This window comes from Phytophthora infestans, genomic scaffold, assembly GCF_000142945.1.
Source record: "Phytophthora infestans T30-4 supercont1.1 genomic scaffold, whole genome shotgun sequence".
Taxonomy (NCBI): Eukaryota; Oomycota; class Peronosporomycetes; order Peronosporales; family Peronosporaceae; genus Phytophthora; species Phytophthora infestans.
The window spans coordinates 3,336,435-3,362,321 of NW_003303758.1; the positions used below are offsets into that span (position 1 = coordinate 3,336,435).

Consider the following 25,887-nt stretch of genomic DNA (forward strand, 5'->3'; position numbering starts at 1 on the left):
TCCCGCCGCAGCTGTGCTGGCGATCTACACCCACGTCAATCGCCTGCTTGATCGCGTAGCCTCTGCCGCTGGGGTGACTGAGCCACTCACATCCCATTCCTTTCGGCGCGGTGGGGCGCAGCACGTCAACGGCTGCGACGGACTCACGGAGCGCTGGATCTTCGGCCGCGGCGCCTGGAACATGTCAACGACAAACAAGGGGCTTAATTACATCTTCAACACGAGCGGACAGGACCACATGATAGGCAAGGCGCTTAGTGGTTTTGCCACGGGCGCGGACGTGGAGCTGCTGGACTTGGACGCGTTTGACACCGAGACGCGGCTGAAGATTGCAGGTGTACAGCGGCTTCTGTTTGCAACATGCTACAAAATGAACAGCTCCAAGTACAAGATCAGTCCCAAAGTGACGGATGTTCTCACAGCGTATCTCGTGCTGCACTACCCGCTGCTGAAAACGCTTTGCTCCGGTAAGATTGCCGTCAGGCTTTGGAGACGGCTGTTGTCCACGCAAGGGCTGCGATTGCAGAACTTCTGGCATGGTCGTCACACCTCGCCACCTACAAGAAACTCGCGACAACACCACGCAAAGAACCACCCACGCCAATGCACAAGGAAACAAGCAACGAATCCAAGATAATCGATCACCAACGGGGTGTGATTAACCAGTTAATGTTGCACATCAAGCGCCAAGGTGAGCGCATGGATGTCATAGAGGCTAAGCAAGAAGGGGGTACAACACAAGACACGAACAAGAAGCGTCAGCAAGAGCCAAGCCAAGAACAAGAGAAAACCAAGCGCAGACGGGCATCAGCGACTCACCTTCACGCAACATGTTTGCGTGGTACGCACAGGAGCCCTTCGGACTGGGTGATGCCAGCGCTCGAACGCGAAGCAGCTCGTGGCCTTCATGAAGCTGTTCGTAGCTGACGACTTAAAGCTGGACTTAAGCGCTGTCAATTACCGTGACTAAGTCCTCGCGCTCGGCAAGCAAGCTGAAGCAGCGGTGCTGGCATTTCTCGGCAGGCTTGAGATCAAGTCGCGCGGTTCCACGGCAGTTCGCAAGCATCTCCACGACCTATATTAGCGAGGCGCCCTCAACGACAAGATCACGCGTCTGCAGCAGCTGCGCAGTGCTGCTGCCGTCCAAGACCCCGATCGCCAGGGTGGCCTTGGTCTTGTAGCTAGTACGTAGACACTCGCACAAAACAAAACGACGAAGATAAGAGCGAAATACACGTGCATGTTAGCAAACAATTAGTCATCGAAATCATGGCACCAACAACGCGCACAAGACACGCTAGATCCCTACAAAGCACGCAGCAGCATTGGCACGCTGTACATGATCCATGGCTGCAGCACGCGGCGCGCTTCCACCTATGGGATGATGACGGCGGCTGGAGTTGAACCAGCTACCTCAGGGCAAGCCCTGCGCTCTTCCGGTGAGCTACGTCGTCGGGGGGAGGGGGTGGAGGTGGAGGCGGCTATCTGCAGGGCCAATCCGCGACGAGTCGGGCTGGGAGGTCTGGGGGGTTCGGCCTGAAAAAAAAGACGACTGGCAATTCCCCCTCTTCGTCGGCCGAACCGAAGAGCTACTGTGGCCTTCTTCAGCTTTCTGTGGCTGCTGACCAACAGCTAGCCACGTGTCTATCCACTTATGTGTGGGCATGTTTACTTGGTAGATATTTTAACCAATTGGCATACACAGCAGCGACTGGTCATGAGCATGCTCTTAATAGTGAACTCCGCCACGAAAATCATGGTCTCATTAGTGAATTTACCTGCCCGAGAGCACATGGCTCCGGCCCAATTTGATCGTTTTTTGCCTCTTCTTGATTTTCTCAGCCCACAGAGCGTTTCAGACAATTTCCTTGCGCCTATAGACTAGGCTTAAAACAGACCTTCTGACCTTTCGCATCTTTTCCCATCTCCCCGAATCATTCAACAATTACCGTGTTTGTCAGTCAAAAGTTTTGGCACGCTGTACAATTTTATGCATGGTACCATTTTCTTGGTACCGGACGGAGAGGCCCTCCAGTCGGATAAATTATGGTATGGGTACAAGTATGCGGCCGCTGGCTGCTGGCCATTCACCCTTTTGATGGATCGGGACACCCCTCAGCGGCTTGTGTTAGCGTGCGAGCACCGATAGGCAAGCAGGTTTTGCTGCTTCTACGGCTGCGCTGTATGTATTCTGTTGATCGCAATGTTCTAACAGTTGAAGCACTCATTGATCCTGCTAAATCTCCCTGGTACACCTTGTTTGCTAGTCAAGATACACTGCACTTGCCCTCGATTTCTCTAAAGGCATGTTTCGCTCGTCGAATCTCCGGGGGACACTATGGATCGCCTATATACACTTAAGGATGGACAATGGTATTACAGCACACGATCGACTCACTCATCTGTCGGCTTTTTAGCGTTATTCAAAGCGTAGAACTTGCGACACAACGACCCTGAGTCGCGCTGCGGCCACTTAGCGGGAAGGCTCCGATTGTAAGCGTAGTGGACATCATCCCATTGAGTGATCCGAGCGGGAGAAACTGCTCAACGAGAGATAAGAGGCCTGTAATAGTAAAAGCAGCGTTAAATGTATCCGTGAGATCCTGTTTGTAATGCACTTTGGTACGTATGCTCAACTTGAGGCGTAGTGAAGCCCCGTCCTCTTCCAGCATTGCGGTGGCTCATGGCAGGAGTAACTAGCAGTGGGCTTGACTGGACACTGGTAGCTGTACCAGAAATGAGGTACAACGATTTTGCGTCGACACATTTTGTGGAGACGAGAACTATTTTATCAACATTTTACTACCGATTTGTGACAACAAATACGTCAGAGCATGTCAGACGCAAAAATCGAGTTTGTGTAGGTTTTGGGAGAGCTCCAGTGGTCGACTGCATCGAGGACGCTTTTTTACCCTAGCATTAAAATACACCAATCGAAAGCTCTTGCTCTACATATTTTATTTGTGTCCGTTTCATGCGATCTATCGAGCAATTGTTTCAAAACACAGCTGTAAGTCTTCTTTATTTTATTTAAGTCTAAATCCTAATCAGATTTAAAAGTGTCATAAAATATAAGATATTATAAACCTATACAGCATAAATATAAGCATATTATTGGCTAAAAAGGAAAAGTCTAGGAAGCAAGCTACAAATCGCTCATTACTTACTTAACTAACGGATGCGCCCTATTAGAGTCCGGACTTCATTTAATAGTGCCACTCGAAAGTGACAGAGAGGACTTTATACGGGTGAGGACTTTGTTGGATTGACTCTTTCTAAGCGCTCATTTCTATGTACAGTAGGTCCTTGAAACTCTTATAGATTCCAATTTCTCCAGCTTGCAAGTAAGGCGTGAGGCCACCCAGGCACAACACACATCGAACACTTTTCGAAGAGCACTTAGCTGTCACAGCATTCGATATGTGGGCTCTCATGCTGTCCCAACAAAGCATTTACGTTCACCGTGCATCACAAATGGAATAGTCACACCAATCCACTTCTTGAGCAGCTCGCTATCAACCCAAGCTCGGGGTTGGTGTGCCACGAAAAGTGGTCCTGACTTTGTTTTCAAAAAACGGTGAATATTTTTCTTTCCAGACCAAAAGCGGATCAGCTTTCGGCCTATTGCCGGAAAATTGTCTCTCTTTGTATAATGAATGGTCAGTAAGTTTGTAATAACAGGTTTGGTAGTTTGTAAAGGGACTCTATTCGGGAGAGGCTTGTAATTAATAGTGCAGGCATGTAGCACCCCACAGGACACTATTCGGAAGGGGGCTTTTATTCGGGCGCATCCGTTATGTTATTTCCCAGCCGCTTCTAGCTAACAAGGATCAGCATAAGGTTTGCTCAGCCTGAAAAACGCGTCAAAAAAGGTCAGTATGTTTTCTTAGAATTGCTCCAGATACACAAAAACGCGTATTCGACGCTGTCGTGTCCAATTTGTAAGTGGAGGAGTGCACAATTACTGAGCAGAAACAGTAAGAGGGGAGTCGAACATAGAGGCCTAAATTCACACTTAAAAGAGACAATTTGCATTTTCTAAAGCAACGGCTGTGGCGCCTGTTAATGGTGTAGATGTGTGGAACGAAGCTTGGGGCTGAACGGAGTGATTTCTGCACTTGGTGCGGAGACCGGAGTGAAGACACTTGAGCGGAAGAAGGAAGATTCGAAAGTGATTGATTTATCGGGGCTTACACTGTCCTCACTACCTAGGTCATCCAATCCTTCTGTACTCGTCTAATCATCCTACTCGTCCAATCATGGGTGGCATAAACAGCGTACCATAATCACAGCGGGATCGTATTGGACCGGTTCAGGTTGACCGGTTAATGGGTACAACTGGTACACAGTACCAAGACCAGCAACCCTCTATACGCCCCCTCAATGCGAACACGCGTGGATACCGAGAGCAGCTTCTAGGTCCATGTGACGAGGTCCTGGGAGCACCTTCGTCATGATGTCAGTAAGCATCACAGAAGTCTCGCAATACTCGAGCTTCACTTCACCACGTTTGACTTCATCGCGGATGTGGTGGTACTTGATGTCGATGTGCTTGGCGCGGCCGTGGCTCACAGGGTTCTTCATCATCTTGATGCACGACTGGTTGTCTTCTTGGATCTTGAGGTCGTGTCCAGTCTCATTGGCAGCTGCTAAGATCTCGCACAGCAGGCGATGAATCCACTTGCCTTCTTGAATTGCCAGACTGAGCGGGATGTACTCCGCTTCGCTCGTAGACAGCGAAACACTTAACTGCTTCTTGCTGCCCCAGCTCACTGGTGCACCCATCAGCACGAACGTGTAGCCGGAAGTCGACTTGCGGTCCGCGAGGTCACCAGCCGAGTCTGCGTCAGAGTATCCGCAAAAATCGATGTTGTCACCCGGCTTGTAGCAGATTTCATGCGTCTCGGTGCCTTGCAGGTAGCGAAAGATGCGCTTGACCGCAACCTGGGGTTATCCATGAAGCGCGACACATAGCCCACCGCGTACGCAATATCTGGACGCGTCGCGGTCATCAGATGCATTAGTGCACCAACAACTTCGCGAAACGGAGCTTGTACCTTGGTCGCCGGGCCGCTTGGAACTAGTCGAGTGCTTATATCCACCGGACCTTGCACTCATCCATACCATAGCGCTTCAGGATGTCATCCACATAACGCCGTTGGCTCATCGTCACGCTACCGTCTGGGCCGTCTACCAATTCGATCCCAAAGACGAACACACACTTGCCGCTGTCAGTCATTTCGAGACGTGTCTTGAGGTCGCCCTTCGTGCGTGAGATCAGCTCGGGTGAGCTTCCGGTGACCAGTACATCGTCGACGTAGACCAGTATGAGCACACAGTGGCCATCAACAGCTTTGATGTAGAGGCACGGGTCAAAGGCCGAAACTTGAAAGCCGATAGAGCATACGAACTCGTCGAAGGTTTCGTTCCACACGCGCGAAGCTTGTTTTCGACCGTAAATAGCCTTCACCAATTCCAGGCAGTCGAAGTCACCGTCGAGCTCGACACCTTCGGGAACCACGCAAATCACGATCTCCCTCATTACGCCGTACAGGAATGCCGTCACCACGTCTAGCTGGTCTAGCGGCCAGCCAAAGTACTTGGCCGAAGCGATCACCATGCGCAACGTCACGTACTTGACAAACGGAGAGAACGTCTCAGTGCAGTCGATGCCGTACTTTTGCTTGAAGCCCTTGACCACGAGGCGTGCCTTGTACTTCTCGATCGATCCGTCCGCTTTGCGCTTGATCTTGAACACCCACTTGGTACCAATGGCGCGTTGTCCGTTCAGCAGCTTAGCAGCACGGAACGCTCCTCGAAGTCGCATCGACTTGAGCTCAGCACGAATTGCTTTGCGCCAGTGCACTTGGTCGGGGCCGTTCACTGCCTCTTGGAAAGTCGCCGGCTCCGATAGGTCCACCGTAGCTTCGACTGCGTTGGCACTTGCACGCCAAAATACGGGGGAGTCGATTCTTCATCTTGATCTGCAGCTTTTTCTTCTTCGTTTGCGTCTTCTCGACGCGAAGACGAATTGGTCGGCGCACTTGCTTCTTCCAGTCCGGGTCGATGACACGTAGTTCGCGGTCTTGTGGCAGACTCATCTTCACTCGGGCGGCTCTTGCGCTTCCCCGCCTGCCTGTGCTCTGTCTGGCGCGAACCGTCATTGTCGATGTCGAGGGAGTCGAAGTCCAGGCCGTCGACATCTTCATCGGAAATAGGCTCTGGAACTCCAAAGGTCGATTCATCGAAGTTGACATCGCGACTGATAACCACCTGCCCCGCCTCGATGTCATAAAGTCGATACGCCTTGGATACTTCTTCGTAGCCCAGGAACAATCCGGCGCGAGCCTTCGGATCCCGCTTGAGCCATTTCTCCTTTGAAGTTAAGATGAAAGCTCGACAGCCAAAGACGTGCATGTGTTTCACACTCGGCGCGGACTTGTACACAATCTCGAACGGAGACTTGCACTCGATCTTTGGTGACGGCAGGCGGTTCTTTACGTCGATGGCCGTCATCGCCGCTTCACCCCAGAAACACTTGTCCAGCTTGGCATGATGCAGCATGCTGCGGCCGATCGTGACGATGGTGCGGATGGTCCGCTTTGCCATGCCGCTAGTCTGGTGCGCGTACGGAACCGTAGTTTGTTGCTCGATGACTTCGTCTTCGTAGATATCCTTAAGCGAGTTAGTCGCAAACTCACGAGCTCCGTCGTGTCGCACGAACTTGACCTTATTGCCAAACTGCTTCTGCACCTTCGTGATGTACGTCTTGATGCAGTCTTCGCTTTCTGATTTGGCACGCAGACAGAAACCCTTCATGCATCCGCTGGCTTCGTCCACGATCCGTAGCAAATACTTGCTGCCACCAAGCGAGGATTTCTCCATGGGTCCGCAAATGTCGAAGTGAAGCAGCTCGAAGGTGTCGTAACGACGCTTGTCACGGTTGCTTGGGAATGGGTTTTAGACCATCTTGCCTTGCTGGCAGCCGCGACACAGACTTGGTCCGCTAGGCTTGGAAGGTGCTTTCGCGTCCTTGATCATCTTGTTGTCGACCATCTTGCGAGGCACCTCGACTGGAGCGTGACCCATACGCGCATGCAGGTCGACCGTCCTTCAAGTAGTCGCCGCATTTGCTGATCGAAGAGGCGTGCGAAGCCAGTAGAGTCCATCTACGAGATCCGCCGAGGCCACCACTTGATTCGAGTCCTTGCGTGAGATGTGTATCTCGGTGCCATCGAACACCACTTGGAGCTTTCCGTTCTTTTTGATCTGCGGTACTGAAAGCAGACTCTTGCTCATGCTAGGCACATATACCGCGTTCTTGATCTCGATCTCGCGCTCGGCGCCGTTGGGCAGGACCACTCTTTCCACGACGGTCCCCACACCCTTGAGGGCCTCCTTGTTCCCGTCGGCCACCGAAAGTTCGCCTTCATTGCGCTCGATCAGATTGGCGAACTTGGACTTGTCGTTACAGATGTGGTGCGTGGCACCCCTGCCGACCGCCCACATTCCAGACACATTCTTGTTCGTCGAAACTCCACATTCCAGGGGAACCGCGAGCGCTACTCGATCGTAGTCGTAGTCGTCGTCGCCGTCGTTTCGCCACTGGATGTTGTTAGCTCCGCGTCCACGGCTGTTGCCGCCGCGTCGAGCACCTCGACCCTAATCCTTCTGCTTGGCCCAGTACTTGTCAATCATGTGCCCCAATTTTCCGCAGTACGTGCATTGGCTAGACTCTCGGTCGATGTTGAACGCCTTGACCACGTTTTCAGTCTTCACCGTCACCGTCTTCTCACCTTGTCGCTTGATGTGCTCGTTTGTGAGCACTTTCACAACGTCTTGCGACCGCAGCTCTGCGTTGCTCATCTCCAGATTGAGCACGACATTCTCGTAGCTCTTGAGGAGACCTCGCAGTAAGCAGATAGCCACGTCATCGTCCTCCATCTTGGCGCCGATGCTGCTGAGCTTGGCGCTGATGTTGAGGACCTCTTTGCAATGATGCAATACATTGCCGCCTTTTGACATCTCCATGCTGAGGAGTTGGCGCTTCAGGTAGATGCGACCAGCCTTCTGTGACCCACCATACAGCGTCTTCAAGCGCGTCCACGCGCTTGAAGACGCAGTCATCAACCACGTGATGGTAGTCCGCGTTCATGTGGAGCAACATCAGACCGAACGCAATTTTGGTCGCCTTGACGTAGTCGTCCTTGGTCCGGATATCCGTGAAGCTCGGAGTCGTTTCCCGGTTCACTACGTGCCATACTGATTTGGTCAGAAACACGCCACGCATGTAGCGGCTCCACGTCGCGTAGTTGTCACCGTTGAACTTGTCGATGGTGACCTTGGACAAGGCGTCATGGGCAGAGGACATGGTGCTTGGGCTTATAACCTGTTAATGGTGTAGATGTGTTGGAACGAAGCTTGGGGCTGAACGGAGTGACTTCTGCACTTGGTGCGGAGACCGGAGTGAAGACACTTGAGCGGAAGAAGGAAGATTCGAAAGTGATTGATTTATCGGGGCTTACACTGTCCTCGCTACCTAGGTCATCCAATCATTCTGTACTCGTCCAATCATCCTACTCGTCCAATCATGGGTGGCATAAACAGCGTACCATAATCACAGCGGGATCGTATTGGACCGGTTCAGGTTGACCGGTTAATGGGTACAGCTGGTACACAGTACCAAGACCAGCTACCCTCAATAGCGCCGCCACAGACTACAGGGGCGCGTACCCTGGTGCACAGTCACCGTGCTATGAGTGCAGCCTTCTGTGCGGCATCTATCTCATAAATGTGTGCTGCACGACGCGCCTTGGGGCAGTGTTGGCAGCCGGGACTTAATAATCCGGCCAATCAAAGAACGTAACGTATTTTTGCCGGTGGGCTAAGTCCATACGGCCAAAGTCGGGCCAGTCCAGATTGGCTGGGATTGAAGCCGCACACTTCTCAGAAGTATCGTAAGGGAAAGGGGCATGGCAGGTCCTGCTGCAGGTCGCCCAATAGGCTGGGAGACAAGACACTTCAGGCTCCTTCTAGAGCTGGGCGAGGCTGGAGGAGGCTATGGCTATTGAGAATGCAGATTCTGCAGAGCGGCTTATGATAAGGATCTATCATCTACCCCACCAAAGATCTTAGTGGGCCGATTGCGTAGCTACGCAATTCACCTCGCAAAGTGTGCTCATTATCAAGCTGCTCAACTTCCAACCGCGTCGCCATGCCAGCCTGTCGTAGCTCCGGCCCCGGCCCCTGACGTAGAGAGCGCTATACCCCAGTGGCTGGAGGACATTGGGTGGAATTTGGTGGTGTGTCCGACGCCTGCCGGCTGACGACATCACATACATTCGGACTGCCAGTGTCCCTGTGTGCTGTACTAGGATTAAGTAGGAGCTACTGCATGTTTCTCTTTCTGTGAATGCGTGTTCACTTTCTACTGCTGCATGTCGCTCTGATCAAGAGACAGCAGCATTGAGGAGGAACACGCTGGCTAGTGCCAGACCCATGATCCTGCTCACTCTCCAATTTGCTAGGGACTATTCGCCCTCTACGTCTGTGCGGCTTGACCCTCACCTTGCCGGTCTTCCTAGTTTTTAAAACTCCGGGCGATACTACACCACAAGAGCTACAAGCATCTCCTGACATTTGTAAAACTACAGCAAGATTGTCGAAACCAGCTGTGGATCAGGGCCAGAAAGCGCGCGACCACAGTTTGGGACGAGTTGGGCTTGGACAAAGTCGATGTAGCGACAGTGGCAAGTACGACCGACTACAAGGTGTACAAGGATTTCGCAAAAAACGTTCGGTGACAAAATGGTAAGGTGGTTGAATTATGGGTATAAGACACTACCCGATGGTAAATTCAACAAAGATGCTTCTGCGGCTGAAAAATAGCCCGGGCGACTAGTTGGGGCGAAGCGACCGACTTGGTACTGGGTCTTGAACACGTACCGGATTCAGCTTGCAAAGCGCATTGAAACTACAAGTACTACGAAGTATACGACAAAGTATTGGAGAACACAAATAAGCAGGCGAAGAAAAAACCCCGCTGCTATCGATACAAAGCACGACCAAATTGATCGGCTAGAGTAGAATTTTATTTTATAGATAGATATTACAGTCACACCTCCATCAATGACGCCCAATTGGCTCGGGAAAGAAATTGTCTTTTCATTTATAGAATTGGTCACATAGAGAAATGGCTACATTTAGCCATCTTGCTGAAAGTAACTGTCGAGTGTCCGCTGTCGCCTACGCTTCACCACTTGCGCTCGCACTAGCTTTGTCAAAGATTACAGCATGCTCTGCTAGTCTTTAGTGTCCCCTCGCACTGAAACAGAAATGTTGAAAGCTCCACGCAATAAGCAAGGGCTGTAGATGCAGGTACAGGTGGGTCATCTTCTTGGTTGTCACTAACATCTTCATCAAGTGAACGGCCGCTGCAGTCAACGTCTATAGGCTCGTGGACTTGGGCATCTAAATCGATTTCTAAATAGCAACCAACGTCCTCATAAACGGCGATTCTAGTTAGCATGCTCACAATGTCGTCGATGATCGCCTTTTCAGCAGCCCTTGTGTAGTCTCCTGCCTGCCAAATCTCCCCAATCAACTCCACGTTCACGATTCTTGACTTAACCCAGCCGTTGCGTATACAATCCGCTTCTACGTCACTCCAGCTATCTATGCTGAAGTGGATTGCCTCAAGTATGTCTAAGTAGAAAAAATATGAGTGTTAGTCCTTGGTACTACAACAGCTAGTTCATCGTACTGTAGCTACACAGATTCATATAACTCACCCTGATCCAAAGGCTGTACAGACGACGTTAGATTAGGAGGATGAAATGTACCTCGATATTTGAATATGACCGGGTAATCTTGTGACTCGAGGCATTGTCAATCAGCAGCAGGACCTTGCGATTTTGAACAGCCATCTTTAAGCTGAAACTTTGTACCCACTCGGAAAATATTCGGGCTGTCATCCATGCTTTTTTGCTATTGTAGAATTGAACAGCCTTGCCTTCTAACGCACGAGCACTCCCGCCAATAAAACAACGTGGGTTTTCTGCTGTGCCAATCACAACCGGGTCTACCTTGTACGCGATGGTTGCATTTCAACAGAATGCTATTGTGATACGAGCTTTATCGCGTTTCTTTCCTTTTCTGCTCATTGTCTGGCTGGGAGCTAGACGATAGAAAAGCGCACTCTCATCAAAGTTGTAGATGTCGTCGGGTTTGTAGTTGCAAGTCACTTCCTGTAGTGTGTAGCGCGCCGAGCGCACTTCTGCCCGCTAGAGCTGTCAGCCTCCCCGTGCAAACGCTTCGCAGCGATGCCATTCCGGGTTTTGAATGGCATCACTGCGAAGCGTTTGCACGGGGAGGCTGACAGCTCTAGCGGGCTATAAGTAGCGGGTGTAGTCACCCGCTACTTAGTCGTAGCTGATCATCGCCGATACCAAGACTGGCTTTTATATCTCCACCTTTAAGGAGTAATATGTCGTCTGAGATGATATTGTCCTGCTCACTGCGGTGGAGAAAATCGACGAGTTGACGCTCTAACTCAGGGAACTTCACGCGGCGGCGCCGCGTAGCAGTCGCATTTGCGCTGCAGAAGTGTGCTGGTTGTTTGTTGTGGATGCGTCGTACGGTACTGTCACTCACCGACTTTTTGAAGGTTGAATGTATCCACTCGAGCAGCTCGACATTCTTCAACTGTTGATTGCGCTGGGACCTTAAGCATACTTGTAGCTTCTCGTCTAGAGTCAGCGAAGCTGAGTGTGGCGGTGTCATGGTGCGAGCGGAGATTATAAAAGGAAGATTGCGGGATTCAGCTGGAATATAAAAGTGAGAAGGATTCAATGGCTGGCGGACGGTCGCCTAGAGTTTTACCTCCGGAATTGACTGTCATTTTGCGAATAGAAAGGGTTTTAGTCAATTAAAGGGGCTGGTTTAATGAACCTCATACCCCGTTTTCGCGCCCTTGGACCTATGATAAACTTCCGGATGTGATGAAATAAGCTATTGTTTGTAAGCTTAAATATGATTTATTTGCAAATCCTATATGGTCCACCCCCGCGAAAACGGGGTGCAGTACTGTAAATTAATAGTCTCGTTTGCTTTGAGATACTACATTCAAGTTAAGAGCTACTGTAGTGGTCAGTTATAGAGGTTCAAATAAGGAGGTCTAACTGTACAAAGAAGAAGTATTCAACAAAAACAAGCTTTTCGCTGAAAGGTTCATCATATATGCGACCACCTCCACATTTCAGTTCCTAGCTGACCCGTGGCCAGCTGAGTTGAGTTGGTTGTATCGGAAAGTTCAGCGCACTTGATTAAAGCTCAACGGTGCGTCCCTACGATTCGGTGGAGAAATGGTGAAGTTTGAGCACTAACGCTGGCCACGCTTGGCTCCCACTGGCTCGTGATGCTGGCGTGTTTCACAACCGCGCCAAATTATCGCAGGCATATGAGCGTCCTGGTGAGCACATCCAGTGTCGTTTGACAGATCGAGGCCAACACAACGAAGCAGGCACATTTTTGTGGAGACGAAACGGAGAATCTGCCATTCCACTGGTTGGACTCGCGCGCTTGACCGTCTTTAAGTCGCCATCGCTCCTTCCCCATAGAGTGCTTGAGCGTGGTGCCTCGGAAGCCCTCCACACTTTCAGACCACAGTCTTACTCTCCATCCATACCCTTAACCGCATCGTTCGGTACAGTCATGCTTCCACGCCGACGCGGCGTACTTCGTTCTATAGCAGGCTTCGTCGGAATTACAGTCGTTTTCTCCGAGGTCATCACAGCACAGGTTACAGCTACCAGCTCCAACTCCCGTCCAGGTGTTCTCCAGCCTGGTAAATTCTCTTCTTCATCAACGATCAGATATAACAGCAGTGACGATGACACTGCTGCATACATTGCAAGGGGTTACGCATCCACTATGGACGAAAACGAGCAGCGTCTGACTATCATACGGGATTCCCTGCTCACGGAAAGTGTTTGTGACGGTGAGCCAATGGTAATACTCAAGTCCTCGACAGTCCCTGCCAATGGTGCTTGTTCGGCTGCGCAAAGCAGATATAATCTCTCGTGCTCCTGTCTTTCGGGCTTTACGAACACGACAGTGTGGGATTTGTGCATTCGCGCACCCGATGCTGAGCCTAAATCTCCGTTCCCGACATCGATCAGTGAGGGAAATCCTGTTCAAGTGAGCTCGTTGACGATGCTCGAAGTTCGTTCAGATCTACTCACCTTGTACGTTTTGGTTATCATTTACGAAGTCCAAAAGATATTAATTAGTTGAGCTTGCTTGAACAGCAAAATACAAGGAGACGGAGACAACAGCAACCCTGTTCCAGTGAATATAGCAAAGGCTACGACAGATGACGACAACCTGGCAATTGTTCGGACTCAGGGCGTGTCGTCTCTCACTGAAGTGTATGTTGTCAAGTGTGTCGGCAATTCAAAGGCTTTTATCTAACTCGATGCTGTTTCGTGTCATCTCCTAGTGACTTGTATAATCTGGATCTCGCGGATATTCCGATAACATCGGGCTTTGTTCCCACAACACTGACAAGCTTGTAAGTGGCGTTTTGTTTTCATGGAGCTGGGTATTGAGCTGAGTGACGTGTAAATTTTTTTAAATCGTAGATCAATACGTCGCTGTAATCTCAGTAGCATTGGCCAGCCATTTCTGGAGAGCTTCGCCGCGCTAGAATCGCTGTACGTCTACTGACTATGATTAAACCCAACGTCCCTGCAGTCCCTAACCTTTCCAAAATATTTCTTTAGAAATCTAGCAGCCAACAAGATTTCCAGTATTTATTCCAGCTTGCCAGGATCCACCGCGGCTGTGAATGCAATGACTGAAATGTAAGTGCAACCGCACATTTTTTTCTGGTTTTTCAAGCTCCCGCTGACTGTTTATTGTGAACCAATTGATCAGCAATTTGGCAAACAACAGCTTTACTGAATTCCCGACCCATTTGCTTCAGTTTCCAAATCTCCAAAAGCTGTACGTGCCAGTGTTTTTCGTCTCAAGAATATCATATCACGACTCACTTTCAAAATGTCACTTTAAACAGCGATTTGAGTGGTAACCCCATCACAAACTTGACTATCACCAGCGACGATCTTGCACTGCTTGAACAGCTTTCGATGTTTCAAGTTGATACCCCCGCCGGTGAAGAGGGTTGTGATAATGGTGAGCGACAGGAGGTGCACCACACAGAATTTTGTGTTGTGAACAGCATGAACACTTCTAACCCGAAGGTGGGAGCTGGAAATTCCAAGGAAGACACAACCAATTGGACGATATTCATGCTGGTGGCTGCTTTTGGTGGATGTCTTGTGGGTTTTCTGCTGTTCTTTGTGGCAACGAAAATCATACACCATCAACAAGAGCGCCAGTCCAAGGCAGCCTCTTCTTCACCTGTGGTCGAGGAAGTCCAGACCTCGCGAGACGGTGACAGTACAACGATCCAGGCGTTTTACAACTCGCTCCATCCGACACTGTATGCGGAGTTACTCAAAGACCCGGCGATCATACCATTCCGACTGAAATACAAAGATCTCCATGTGGGTCGCTGCATCAGCAAGGGAGGCTTTGGACTCGTGTACGTGGGCATGTACAAACATCGACGTGTGGCCATCAAGAAAATTATACGCGAGAAATGTGAGAAGCTATCTCAAATCCGGATGTTCATTCGAGAGATTACGCTCATGGGAGCACTGAAACATGAACGCATCGTGGAATTCATCGGCGTTGCATGGGATTCTCTCCGAAACTTAAGTGCTGTGACGGAATACATGGAACGAGGTGATTTACGAGATGTTCTTCACATTTTAAAGCACCGAGAAAGCACAGTCGACAATGGACTAACGTGGCAAGACAGAAAACTCACCATTGCACTTCACATCGCAGAAGGACTCGCGTACATGCACTCGCTGAATCCCAAGGTCATTCACCGTGATCTCAAGTCCAAGAACGTGCTACTGAACAACGCCTATGAGGCCAAACTCAGCGACTTTGGAGTATCTCGAGAACGTCAAGTGGCTAACGTCGCTGACGTGCCTGGTCGATTCATGACTCCAGGTGTTGGTACGTCGTTTTGGATTGCTCCAGAAGTCTTGTTGGGAAGAGATTACGACGAACGAGCAGATATTTTCTCCTTTGGTGTCGTGCTCTCCGAGATCGACACAGACGACTACCCATACTGGAACTCTGGTACCCCAGCACAAGACAACCCCGACGAACGGCGTTCACAGGAAAAGAAAATACTCGAGAAAGTGGCACTTGGCTCGTTGCGCCCGACATTCTACAACGATTGTCCGCCAGGAGTCTTAGCGCTGGCGTCAAGATGTCTCGAAGGAAGGCCAACCAACCGACCAAGCGCATCAGAAGTCGTGCTCACGATCAAGGAACTGATGCGCGAGATGAACTTCGACCCCAAGTCTCAGCTGGAACCCGAACCAGATCAAATTGTCACGGATGGCTTCCTCTCAAGAGCGTAAGCTAGCCGTTATATCTATCCGGGAGTTATGAAATACATAACGAAATAGAGTGAATACTTCTGACAAAAGACAAAACTACAAAAAATGATCCACTTGTTTCAGCTTAGGGAGCATCCAACCACAGAGAATTATGCAGTAATCTTCTGCTTCTTCAGTGCCGCCTCGTCAGTCTCCCCAGGCTTGACCGTTGAGTTTACTGGCACGTTCTTCTTTGAATCACCAACACTCACCGGCTTCATTTTATAAACCGGTAACGGAGAGGCCCCTGCAACGCGCTCAAAAGCCGCCGTGTCTTCCTGCAAGTACGATCTGCCCACAATAACAGCAACAAATGTATAAGCTTAAACTAAAGAAGAGCTCAGATAGTTTAGGCAAAAACTCACGTGACAAAAGTCTTCAAATGTTCCTTTCCACCAAGTTCGTGCTCACTTTTAGGAAAACTCTCCAGAATCTGGTCACACACTTGATTTGCCGTCATGGTTGTCACTCCCTTGTGATATTTGGCCTTCTCAAATGCCTAGAATAATAAAAAAATATTATAAAATGAAATAAACTACATGCTGTCCTCCTCGATATCTCGTACCTTTTGAATAATTTTGAACCCGCTCATAGTGCTTATAGTGGAGCGAATAGCGCAGAGGAAATAAACTCTGGCATGGCCGATTTTCAGCGGCATCTTGGAGCTCAGCTTGATGGTTTGGTTCTTGGTCACGAACTTGCCGTCCGCAAACATTCCATTCTTTCCCAGACACTGAAGCTCAAAGCAGCTGTCCGTCTGACTCCACTGGATGCGGGCGTGCAGCCTTGAAACGGCCTTCTGCTCTCCTAGAGCGACGCGGTGGTCGGGCACGGACGAGATAGGTCCGCGCCCAAGCTCCGCTGGAAGGTGCGTGATGAGTTTCTCAAACGGTGTGTCGCCCTCCACACGGCCACTTAGCTTTGCGTAAGCTAGCGGTGGTCGTTTCTCCACAAACTTCTTCTCCAACGCCTTCTTGCGCTCCTCAAGTCCGGGAGCTTGCATGGCCGTGGCTAAGTTTTTATGCCTGAAAGCACAATTAATTTTAAAACCTGTTATTAAATCCTTTTTTACTAGGCCTACCTTTACAAATTTTGATATAGTTTTGGAGTATTCGCGGCGCAAAATTCAGGAGCCCTTGCAGATGATGATTGGCTACTCCTTTCGAAATTGCACTCTAGGTAGTCTTTGGGAAATGGACAAAACAAGGAGTGTCCATATGCGGGCACCGGAAGGAAAAATCGTACTCGTATTTCTCTGCCCATACAGCTACGGTAACGACCTCCTAGGCGGCCGTCTCATTCCACTCGCCCTAGCATCCTACAACTCTTCGATGAAACTTCGATGAAACTTCAGTTTGCTTGGTGAGAGTGAACAAGTTCCCCACCAAGCTTAATGCAGCGTGTTCCTGTATTACAGGCCTCTTCCATCACCTTCGACGACTGGTGTCTTTCCCTCCTGTACTGGGAGTTATGCCTTTCCGGTCTCTATGTAGCCCCATCGAACTATAAATAAAGTGAGGACAAGAGACCAACAAGTTTTGCAGTGTAGTTACGTCCATAAGTAGCTGCAGTTGAGACACGTTAGTGCAATTCGTCCGTGGCACTCGGGCACAAGTTACGCATGGGTCCTTAGAAGCCCACCATGCAATCAGTACTGTAAGCTAAAAGGTCGGAATATGCCCGGCTACTTATGCGAAATCACCCAGTCGGATTCAAATCAACGTGCGCGGTGCCTCATCAAAATGAGCCCGCTGTGCTAAATGGGCTGGTACCATAAATGACTTGAAACCGATGATGGAAGCCGGTGCGTTTTACTGGACGTATTGAGTCTGCTCTTAAAGGCGTCAAGAGTACAGAGGAATGATGTAGTAATTGACATTACTACAGTCTCGGGCCGTCTTCACCAAGAAAATGTACCGTCCCCAACGAGACCACGCATTAGTGCATTAGGCCCCACCATCGCCTTCCTCTCGGCCTGTCTTCAGCATGACGGATGCAGGTGCCGGTAGATCGGTGCTCCCCCGGGTGAGCATCAAACTGCATTTCACGTCTAACGGCGAAGTCACCCACCCAAGTTCTCCTCGCACAAAGGCTATCACAAAGTGTCGCTGCGGGGCTTGCAATCTCCCTCCTTTGTAACCGGAAACTTTGCAAGTATGAACACGGAGATAAACTCATCGGCATACTCGGCCACAGTGGCACCTTCATCCAATTTTACGTCGGTGACGACGAAAAAGCAAACTACATCATCTGGAGAAGTGATCACCACTGTGACGACTACGACTGTGAGTACAAGAACGTCGAGTGCCAGCAACAGCACGACGTCGAGTAACACTGCGACCGAAGGAAGCGCAGATCTTATCGTGGCGACTACGATAACTACTACGGAAAGTTCAAATGGAGCCTCTCCGGTAACTACAGTAGTCAAGGACAATGGGGCGAACACTACCAGTACGTCCACGACTGAAGATGCCGTCACGGGTGTCACGACAGTAGTGACAACGACCAAAACGGACTCTGACATGATCGGATCTGCCAGTAGATCAATGACTCGGGCTACCACATCAAGTGGTTCTAACACGAGTGAAAGAACTTCCACTTCAACGACCTCAAGGACTAGCACAGGTGCCAGCACTTCAACTGCAGCGAGTGCAGTCAGCTCGACGCGCACCAGCGAAGCCACGATGAACAGAGAGATATCAACCGGACCTGCTAATTCGGCTGGCACGATTCGTACGTCTGAATCAACGAATTCTAGTTCGGCGACAGCTTCATCTAGCACAGGTATGAGTTCGACTAGCACAAGTATGAGCACGACAACGATGACGACCACCAACTCATTGGCAGGGTCTACTTACGGTTCTGCAACGACTAACGCGATCTCCTCGTCCATCGGGTCAAAGAGATCGATCACGAGTGAAGGATCTACTGTAAGTAGTCTAACCTCCTCGTCATCAACAACTTCGTCGGAGGTCACAACGAATTCTGCCACGAATTTGCTAAGAGGTTCCAGTTTAAATACGTCTAGCAGCTTCAGCTCCTCAACGTCTTCGTCCTCTCTGATAAGCTGGTTCACTCGCAACTTCCGTGACGAAGAAACACAGCTTGTCGTTGATGCTGTGAACTTCACATCAACTGCCGTGTGCGACGGTCTCCCTGCTCTGGTGACGCGCTCCAGTACAGAGACACCAAATGGTGGTTGCCCGGACGAGCTCACGGCTCTCAATGCGTCATGTACGTGCATCACGGGCTACAGCGAGACATCCTCCACATGGTCATTCCACGTCACGACGGAATCCTGGAACTCAACCACAACTACCCCCACTCGTTCTCTAACCCAGTCTTCTTCCAGTGAGTTGGCTCTCAACACAGTCAGTTCGATCTGGGTTTCCTCGAGCTTGGAGACGCTGGAAATTGAAGGCGTTGGCGAAACCCCAGCCCAACTCACGTTCATCAATGAGAACCGTGAGGATTCGGAGTCTTCCCTGGTGCTAGTGCGCTCGGAGAACAACTCAACCAACGTCTCGACAATCTCGATCTACAACGTGGATTTGAACTCTGTAGCGGAGAAGAACTCGAACTTGATCCCCGCATCGGCGACGACTCTGACCTTGCGCAGTTGCAACATTTCGACACTAAGCCACTCGTTCACACGTAACTGGAGCTGGCTTCAGTACCTCGACTTGTCCTCGAACAACATTGACACCGAGTACATCGGTGGTGCTTATCTAAAAGAGCTCAATCTATCGCACAACGCGCTCGCAGTGTTCCCTGCGGGGTCGCTCAATACGAGCGGGCTGGAAGCACTGTACATCCAGGGTAACAACATCCAGGACTTCAACGTGAGTCAGGATCAGTACGAGCAGATCCGAGGGCTCAGTGCCTTCACAGCGGACAAACCAGACTCCTCATCTACTTGTGAGGACGGTGCCTGGCATTCTGCACACGGAATTACGTTCTGTGTGCTCGGTGTGTCTACAGCTGCACTACCCGATTCATCGCCATCGTCGGGATCGAGTAGCGATGATGTCAGCGGCGGACTAGGCTTGCTGGGATACTGGCTTATCGCTGGTGCTATCATCGTCTTCTTCCTGCTTCTACTGGTTATTTGGCAGCGTCGCCGTCACAACCAAGAGCGTGAAAGCAGCCCCCTTGTGTCACCCGACGCACTTGAGGCGAATACCCCGAAAGTTAATGCCCACGCTGCTTTCGGTGCACTTAATCGGGACGCCGATGTAGTTGCCCCCACTACTGAAGCTGCCGGTGTTGCCGGTGTCGCCAGTGTCGTAGCTCTCCCCGGTTACGGTCGCTCCCACGGTAACAGCGTTGATAGCGAGGACACTGCTCTGGGTGCACTTCTATTAAATAACCAAGCCCTTGCTTCATGCCGGCTAGACTACGATGAGGTGGCACTTGGTCGCTGCATTAGTCGTGGTGGCTTCGGTCTAGTATTCGTGGGCTGCTACCGTGGACGACAGGTGGCGGTGAAGAAGATCCGCAACGAGCGCGGTGTCCAGCGCGAGCAAGTGGAGCAGTTCGTCGGCGAAATTTCCCTCATATCGGGATTGAATCACCCGCGTATTGTAGAATTCATCGGTGCGTGCTGGACTAGTCCCGCCGAGCTCTCAGCAGTGACGGAGTTGATGGAACGTGGCGATCTGCGCGATGTCACTCGACGATTCAAACGTCGTGGCTACCGTCTCACCTGGGAGACGCACAAGACTGTTATCGCGCTGCACATCGCTGAGGCATTGACACATTTGCACGGACTGAACCCGACAGTGATCCACCGCGACCTGAAGGCTAAGAATGTGCTGCTTAACGCCGACATGGAGGCCAAACTCAGTGACTTTGGCATCGCACGTGAACGTACCTTCTACGATGGTAGCGAGCACATGACGGTGGGCATTGGTACGTCGTTCTGGATCGCCCCCGAGGTGCTTCTTGGCCGTGACTACGACGAGCGTGCCGATATCTACTCGTTCGGCGTCGTCCTCTCTGAAATCGATACGGACGATTACCCGTACTGGAACGCACAGCACCCACCGCAGGGTAAGGCACAGGAGAACGAGATTCTCCGTCTCGTAGCTCGTGGTGCCAAGCGTCCAGTGTTCTCGGACGACTGCCCACCAGCAATCTTGGAGTTAGCTGCCCGTTGTCTCCGCGCTGACCCTAATGAGCGTCCCAGTGCCTCCGATATCGTAGTATATCTGCAGCAAATGCTACAGATTCGCACCTCCAGTGCGTCCTTTTCTTCGATGATGAGATCTGGTCAGTCGCTCGACTTCGTTACGAACTCCAGTACGACAGCGCCGACCAACACAATCGTGAACTTGCGGTTTTCGATGGAGAAGAACCAAGCGATGTCGGCATATCCGTCGACCAACGCAGCGTATGCCTCTGAAAAGAATAAAAAGAAGTCAACTACCGCAACTACAACGACGAAGGTTCTAGCGACTGGTGAGGCTCTAACGCCGACACACGAAATGGTGACGTCGTCACCTCAAGTAACGCAAAAAGTGGTCCGCACAAACCTTCCTAAGGCCAAGCGAGCCAAGAGCAGTACTGGTGGCACTACCAGCAGTAGCTCTAGTATTGACGTGGCCGCGGGAAGATCTGGTGGAGACAATAGCGGTCGCAACTTTGGTACCGAGAGTCCTTCGTCGAGCCGGAATCATGCCGGACTCGGACTCACATCACCTTCCAGCTTTCGCGACAACCTGGTTGCGATGGATAATTTAAACCAGCAGCGACAGCTGAGCTCTTCGAGTGGAAAAGTAGCGAAAAAGTCTTCGTCCCAAGACACCGATATCGATCATCGAGAGAAAAAATGGATCGTGTACGAGGACGTCAAGGAGCTGTAAATTTGTTTCCTTTATATCATGTAGTTATTAATAATTAAATCATTAACCCCTTTATTACCGCGAATTCAGGCCACGAACCGCCTTATTTTACGTCGTAACTTACAGCATACAATTATCTCGGAGTTTGTATTAGTCTGTCTTTTCCACTTGTCTAATCATTAAGATGGGACTATAAGTTATACAGAGGTTTCCGATTTTTACGTCGTAACACTGACGACGTACTTCAGCATCGCTGACTAACAAGTACACAGATACAACTTAGCCGATCATGTGATCGGGATCACAATCCACAAACACAGTTATAAACGGAGCTACACAGCACAGCAATCATATGAAACTCAACAAAATGCATTAGTAGCATTGCTAAAAACCGTACGGGAGGCTCACTAGCTCTCTTCTTTCTCCTCAGACAAGATTTCTCGACGTGTCTTCTTTCGCACTCCGGCGGCCTTGGGGGCACGGCGCAGAACGACACGCTTACCTAGGTGACTCGGAATTGACGCGCCACATTCGAAGTCGTCGTGCCACACTTGAAAACACGTTGTATCCGTGCCTCTGCGCGCCTTGGGACAGAGGAAGCACTTTGCATCACCCTGCGAGCAGTCTTCACAGTAGTAAGTAGTCTGGTAGCTTTTCTTCTGCTCACCTCGATAGAGGGAGCACACCTTGCAAGAGCGCTGGCGCCGCTTCTGAACGCCCGATACAATCACCCAATCATCAAGCTGCTTGTGTACGTGGGAAGCGTTGCGGCGGCGCTTTGGCGCGCTTGGAGACGGTGATGGCGCTGCTGTTTTGAAGTCTTCGTCCGTGAGCTGCGTGAGCTGCTTGTGCAGCAACTTGTACCAGTCCACGCGCTTCATTGGGGCGACGCCATCGAGGCGACAGGCCTCCTTGTGTGTGATGTACGCGTTTACAAGCGCTAAGTCAAACAGACCTAAGAATAGACCCTTATAGTACTTTCGGAACCTGAAAGAAGTCTGGACGGAGAACGTTTGAAGGCGGAGTTGATCATGCACATCAACTCCGCCCATCCAGCGCTGGTAATCGGTCACCAGTTTGGGACAGCTGAACGTCGACTGCCCCACCGTCTTCAGGTTTCTCTTGATGGTATCTTCGGCCATTGACACCCCAGTGGCCAGGTAGTGCACAGGCTTGCGGTCCCACCAGTGGCATGCAACCATGGTGGGCACCGCAACCGACCTTGAGTACGTGAATGACCCGCGCTCTACTGTGGTTGGTCGTGTTTTCCTTCGCTCAACGACGTGCTTGTCGAATCCCAGCCTTGACGTCATGATTGTTCCAATCATGTAGACCGACATCGAAAGTAGTTGAATGGCGAGAGCAACGGAGGTGTAGAATCTGTCGACAACAATGACACGAAATCCGGGGTCGTTCTCATCCAACACAGCCTTCAAATTTCGAATTACAGCGGCTGCTCCTGTCTTGTGGTCAAACGCCTGACTTGCACTTTCATGGTTTTGACGCTTCCCTACATATATCTCGAATCTAAAGTCGTAAGTGACAACATAATGCAAATGTCAGACCATCAAGTCATAACTTACGACTTTGCAACATTTATAAAAAAAATGCGCACCTGTGGCAGTAAGCAGACACTGCGTCGCACGTCATGAACATCTTGGTGCCATAACGGTGCGGCTTGTCCGGCATAAACATACGGGTACTGTTACGCTTGGACGTTTGAGGAAGTACACCTTCGTCGAAAGAGATGATTGCAGCCACTATCCACGCAGCTAGGAATGTCATTTGAAGTACGTCAACAACAGCTCGCAGTTTCCACAACTTGTCTCTTTTGTCAGCTGTGTCATTGTTGCAGAAATGTAGATCTCGTAGGATAGAAGTACAGCGATTTCGAGAAATGAAATTGCCAAACCGTCCCGCCGAAAGCGCGCCATCATCGGTCATAGCCCAGTGATCTGAAAACGGACGGGTAGGGCTGAGCATATGAGCTACAAGTAGACCCATGACACAAAGAATCTCGCGCGGTACGTAATCAGGTTCGACTCGTATGCGGCGGCGAACATCCCGTAGCGTTTGACCTGGTACGCTGCGTCCTTCACGAACGAGACGTGCACGCTCTTGGCGCGCCTTTTCCTCGAGGTGTGACCTTTTGTATCTGTTTGTCTCGCTCGTGATGAATGTCCACAGGTTCACCGGCATAAAATAGAATAGCAATTCCAATGGAGAATCCTTTTTAGCACGAAGTGCTTCCACAGGCCTAGCCGCTTGATCCTTCATATCTTTGAACGCGCTATTGTCGGTTTCATACTCGGAGGATGCAGGAGTCCACGCCATCGAACGAAGTGTAATCTGGTTCATGTCTTCGATAGATAGAGAACCCCCCAAGCAATCAATAAATGCTGCATCCATAAGAGGCGCCTCTTCTTCGTCAGATGACACGTCGTCACCAATTTGTCTTTGAACAATATCACTATCATCATCTGATCCAAAGCCATCCGACTCCGAGTCCATGCTCTCATACTCGTCTGCATTGTCCTCGTCCTTCATGATGTTCACGTCCTCTTGTAGCAAGCCACGATCTTCTCTCGAGTTTGTTCGCTCATCGTTTCGTCTCGAGTTTGTTGGTGTCACAGGCTCGACAACAGCACCATTTTGACCGGCGCATAGTGACAGCGCTACATCAGGTTCATCACCGCTCATAGCTCCACAAAATATCTCGTCTATGGTGTTTGCTGCAAGCGCAATACTTGTGTCTATCTGTGACGCCCTTGAGCTCTCATCCTCTATGTGCGGACTTGTGGCGCATAGCGGAAGTTCTGCAGGTGTCTCGCTGTCCTCGCTATCGGATCCAAACAATGCTTCAACGGTGTTCGCTGAGAGAGCAACACTCGTGTCTATCTGAGACGGTGTTACCCTCTCACACTCTGCAGGAACTTCTGGCTCACCTTCTTCACTCTCGTCGTCTCTGTCGTCGCCTGCACCTCCCTCGTCAGCGCCAATGATGCCCTGTTCAAACGCATACTTTACTACCGCATGTTCTCCTTCGCATACACAGCACAGAGCACGTATTAGACACACTCACAATAGACTAACCACATCAGACTTACCGACAAACATGTTCACGCCCTCGATGTGTAGCTCCTTTGCAGCGTTCGGTGGGTAGTACGAGTGCAAATTGGACAGCCGCGTTGGCCTCTTTGACGTCCATCCGACACGCACGAGCTGACGCCATAGATGACCAAAATCCACATCTCGCACGTCGATTCCTGAGAGCGCCTCTGCTTGAGCTTTTGACCGCTTGCTTGTTCTGACCGGCATCTTTGCTTGAGCCCGCAAATTCTGTACTGGTGGAGAACATCCACCGTCCACCAAACGTACGGTCCCCAGATAGTGGGACAGTGAATCCACCTACAGCCTTTTTCTCCCCTGTCGCCCACTACCTTTCCAAGCTTATATTTTTTTTGCAGAGAAACAGACTTGATTAAAGTATGTGATCGTCGCATCTGAGCCATTTCCTGTTTATCTTGACAGTTAAGTCGTAACTTACGACTTAAGGTTTTCACTACGTCGTAAGTTACGACGTTGGTAACCAAGGGGTTAAGCTGTCTTCGCCTTATTACCACTCCACAACTAACCTCATTTAATTAAACCTTTCATTCACAAAATTGGCTAAGCATTCGGAAGCCCCCTATAATGATGGCAACGTTGTATTCCCACGAAATTGAGCATGAATATCAACCCGATCACTAAGATACAGTCAGTTCAACGTTTTACGTCCGTAAAATACTCAAGAAATTTAAGTCCTTATTTCGCGCTTCACGCCGGCAATTTGGTGGGTCGTTTTCAAGGATTAACAACTTGCTAGAATATCAGTGCATCGTCGACTTAAGAATAGTACTAAATTTAGAAGACTGTGTGAAACTCGAAGTATGACTACTTCTACTCAATATGTCCTACAACGTGCTCAATGAGTTTCCGATCACACCGTTAAACGTGAAAAAGAAAATTGCTAAGCCAGCTCAGCGTATGCATAGTGCAATTTCCGAACCAGTTTGGCTAATATCAATGCACATGCCCTGCAAATTATAACGACATATCCAGAATACACCCACGTTCGAGCTAATTGACGTCTTGGAAAATTTCAAGGCAGATCCAGCCAGCAAATCTACTGAGTGCATCTCGCAGCAACACACACTGCAATATTTTACGTCGCACATGTAGGACCGTGAAGCAATTCCAGATTATTCAAGTTATTGTAACTAAGCGGCGTATCCAGCTCGTTTGTCCTAGCAGCACGAATCCACTCGTCTTCGTGCTGTCTGCTGACGACCTAGTTACGATTTTACTTTCGTGCGTATTGGCTTGGAAATGGATCACTGCCAGAATACATTGGTCGTCAGAAACCATTTCACTTTTTTTTTTCAAAATTGGATTTTGAGACGGCGTGAACGGCTACCAACTGACCCGGTTATCGTCACGAATAGGCTCACCTATGACTAGGTGAAGCTTGGTCGACCCACTAG

The 25,887-nt window shown here is 50.2% G+C and overlaps 4 protein-coding genes across 4 annotated transcripts; 3 read left to right on the forward strand and 1 right to left on the reverse strand.

Moving 5' to 3' along the window:
* Positions 1 to 12,930: 12,930 nt before the first annotated feature.
* On the forward strand, positions 12,931 to 15,503 carry PITG_00640 (protein kinase, putative; the record flags this gene model as incomplete). The annotated part of the gene is made up of 5 exons (XM_002909171.1): positions 12,931 to 13,244; positions 13,308 to 13,427; positions 13,782 to 13,862; positions 13,936 to 14,004; positions 14,075 to 15,503. 5 exons carry the CDS (start codon positions 12,931 to 12,933, stop codon positions 15,501 to 15,503), a joined length of 2,013 nt encoding a protein of 670 aa, XP_002909217.1.
* Positions 15,504 to 15,631: 128 nt separating this feature from the next.
* PITG_00641 (uncharacterized protein) lies at positions 15,632 to 16,524 on the reverse strand (the record flags this gene model as incomplete). Its single annotated transcript, XM_002909172.1, has 4 exons — positions 15,632 to 15,673; positions 15,734 to 15,812; positions 15,887 to 16,020; positions 16,087 to 16,524. The coding sequence occupies 4 exons, from the start codon at positions 16,522 to 16,524 to the stop codon at positions 15,632 to 15,634; spliced, it is 693 nt and encodes a 230-aa protein (XP_002909218.1).
* A 788-nt stretch (positions 16,525 to 17,312) lies between these two features.
* PITG_00642 (uncharacterized protein) lies at positions 17,313 to 17,853 on the forward strand (the record flags this gene model as incomplete). The annotated part of the gene is made up of 3 exons (XM_002909173.1): positions 17,313 to 17,325; positions 17,409 to 17,520; positions 17,718 to 17,853. 3 exons carry the CDS (start codon positions 17,313 to 17,315, stop codon positions 17,851 to 17,853), a joined length of 261 nt encoding a protein of 86 aa, XP_002909219.1.
* Positions 17,854 to 18,635: 782 nt separating this feature from the next.
* PITG_00643 (protein kinase, putative) lies at positions 18,636 to 21,385 on the forward strand (the record flags this gene model as incomplete). Its single annotated transcript, XM_002909174.1, has 2 exons — positions 18,636 to 18,640; positions 18,700 to 21,385. The coding sequence occupies 2 exons, from the start codon at positions 18,636 to 18,638 to the stop codon at positions 21,383 to 21,385; spliced, it is 2,691 nt and encodes an 896-aa protein (XP_002909220.1).
* Positions 21,386 to 25,887: the final 4,502 nt, after the last annotated feature.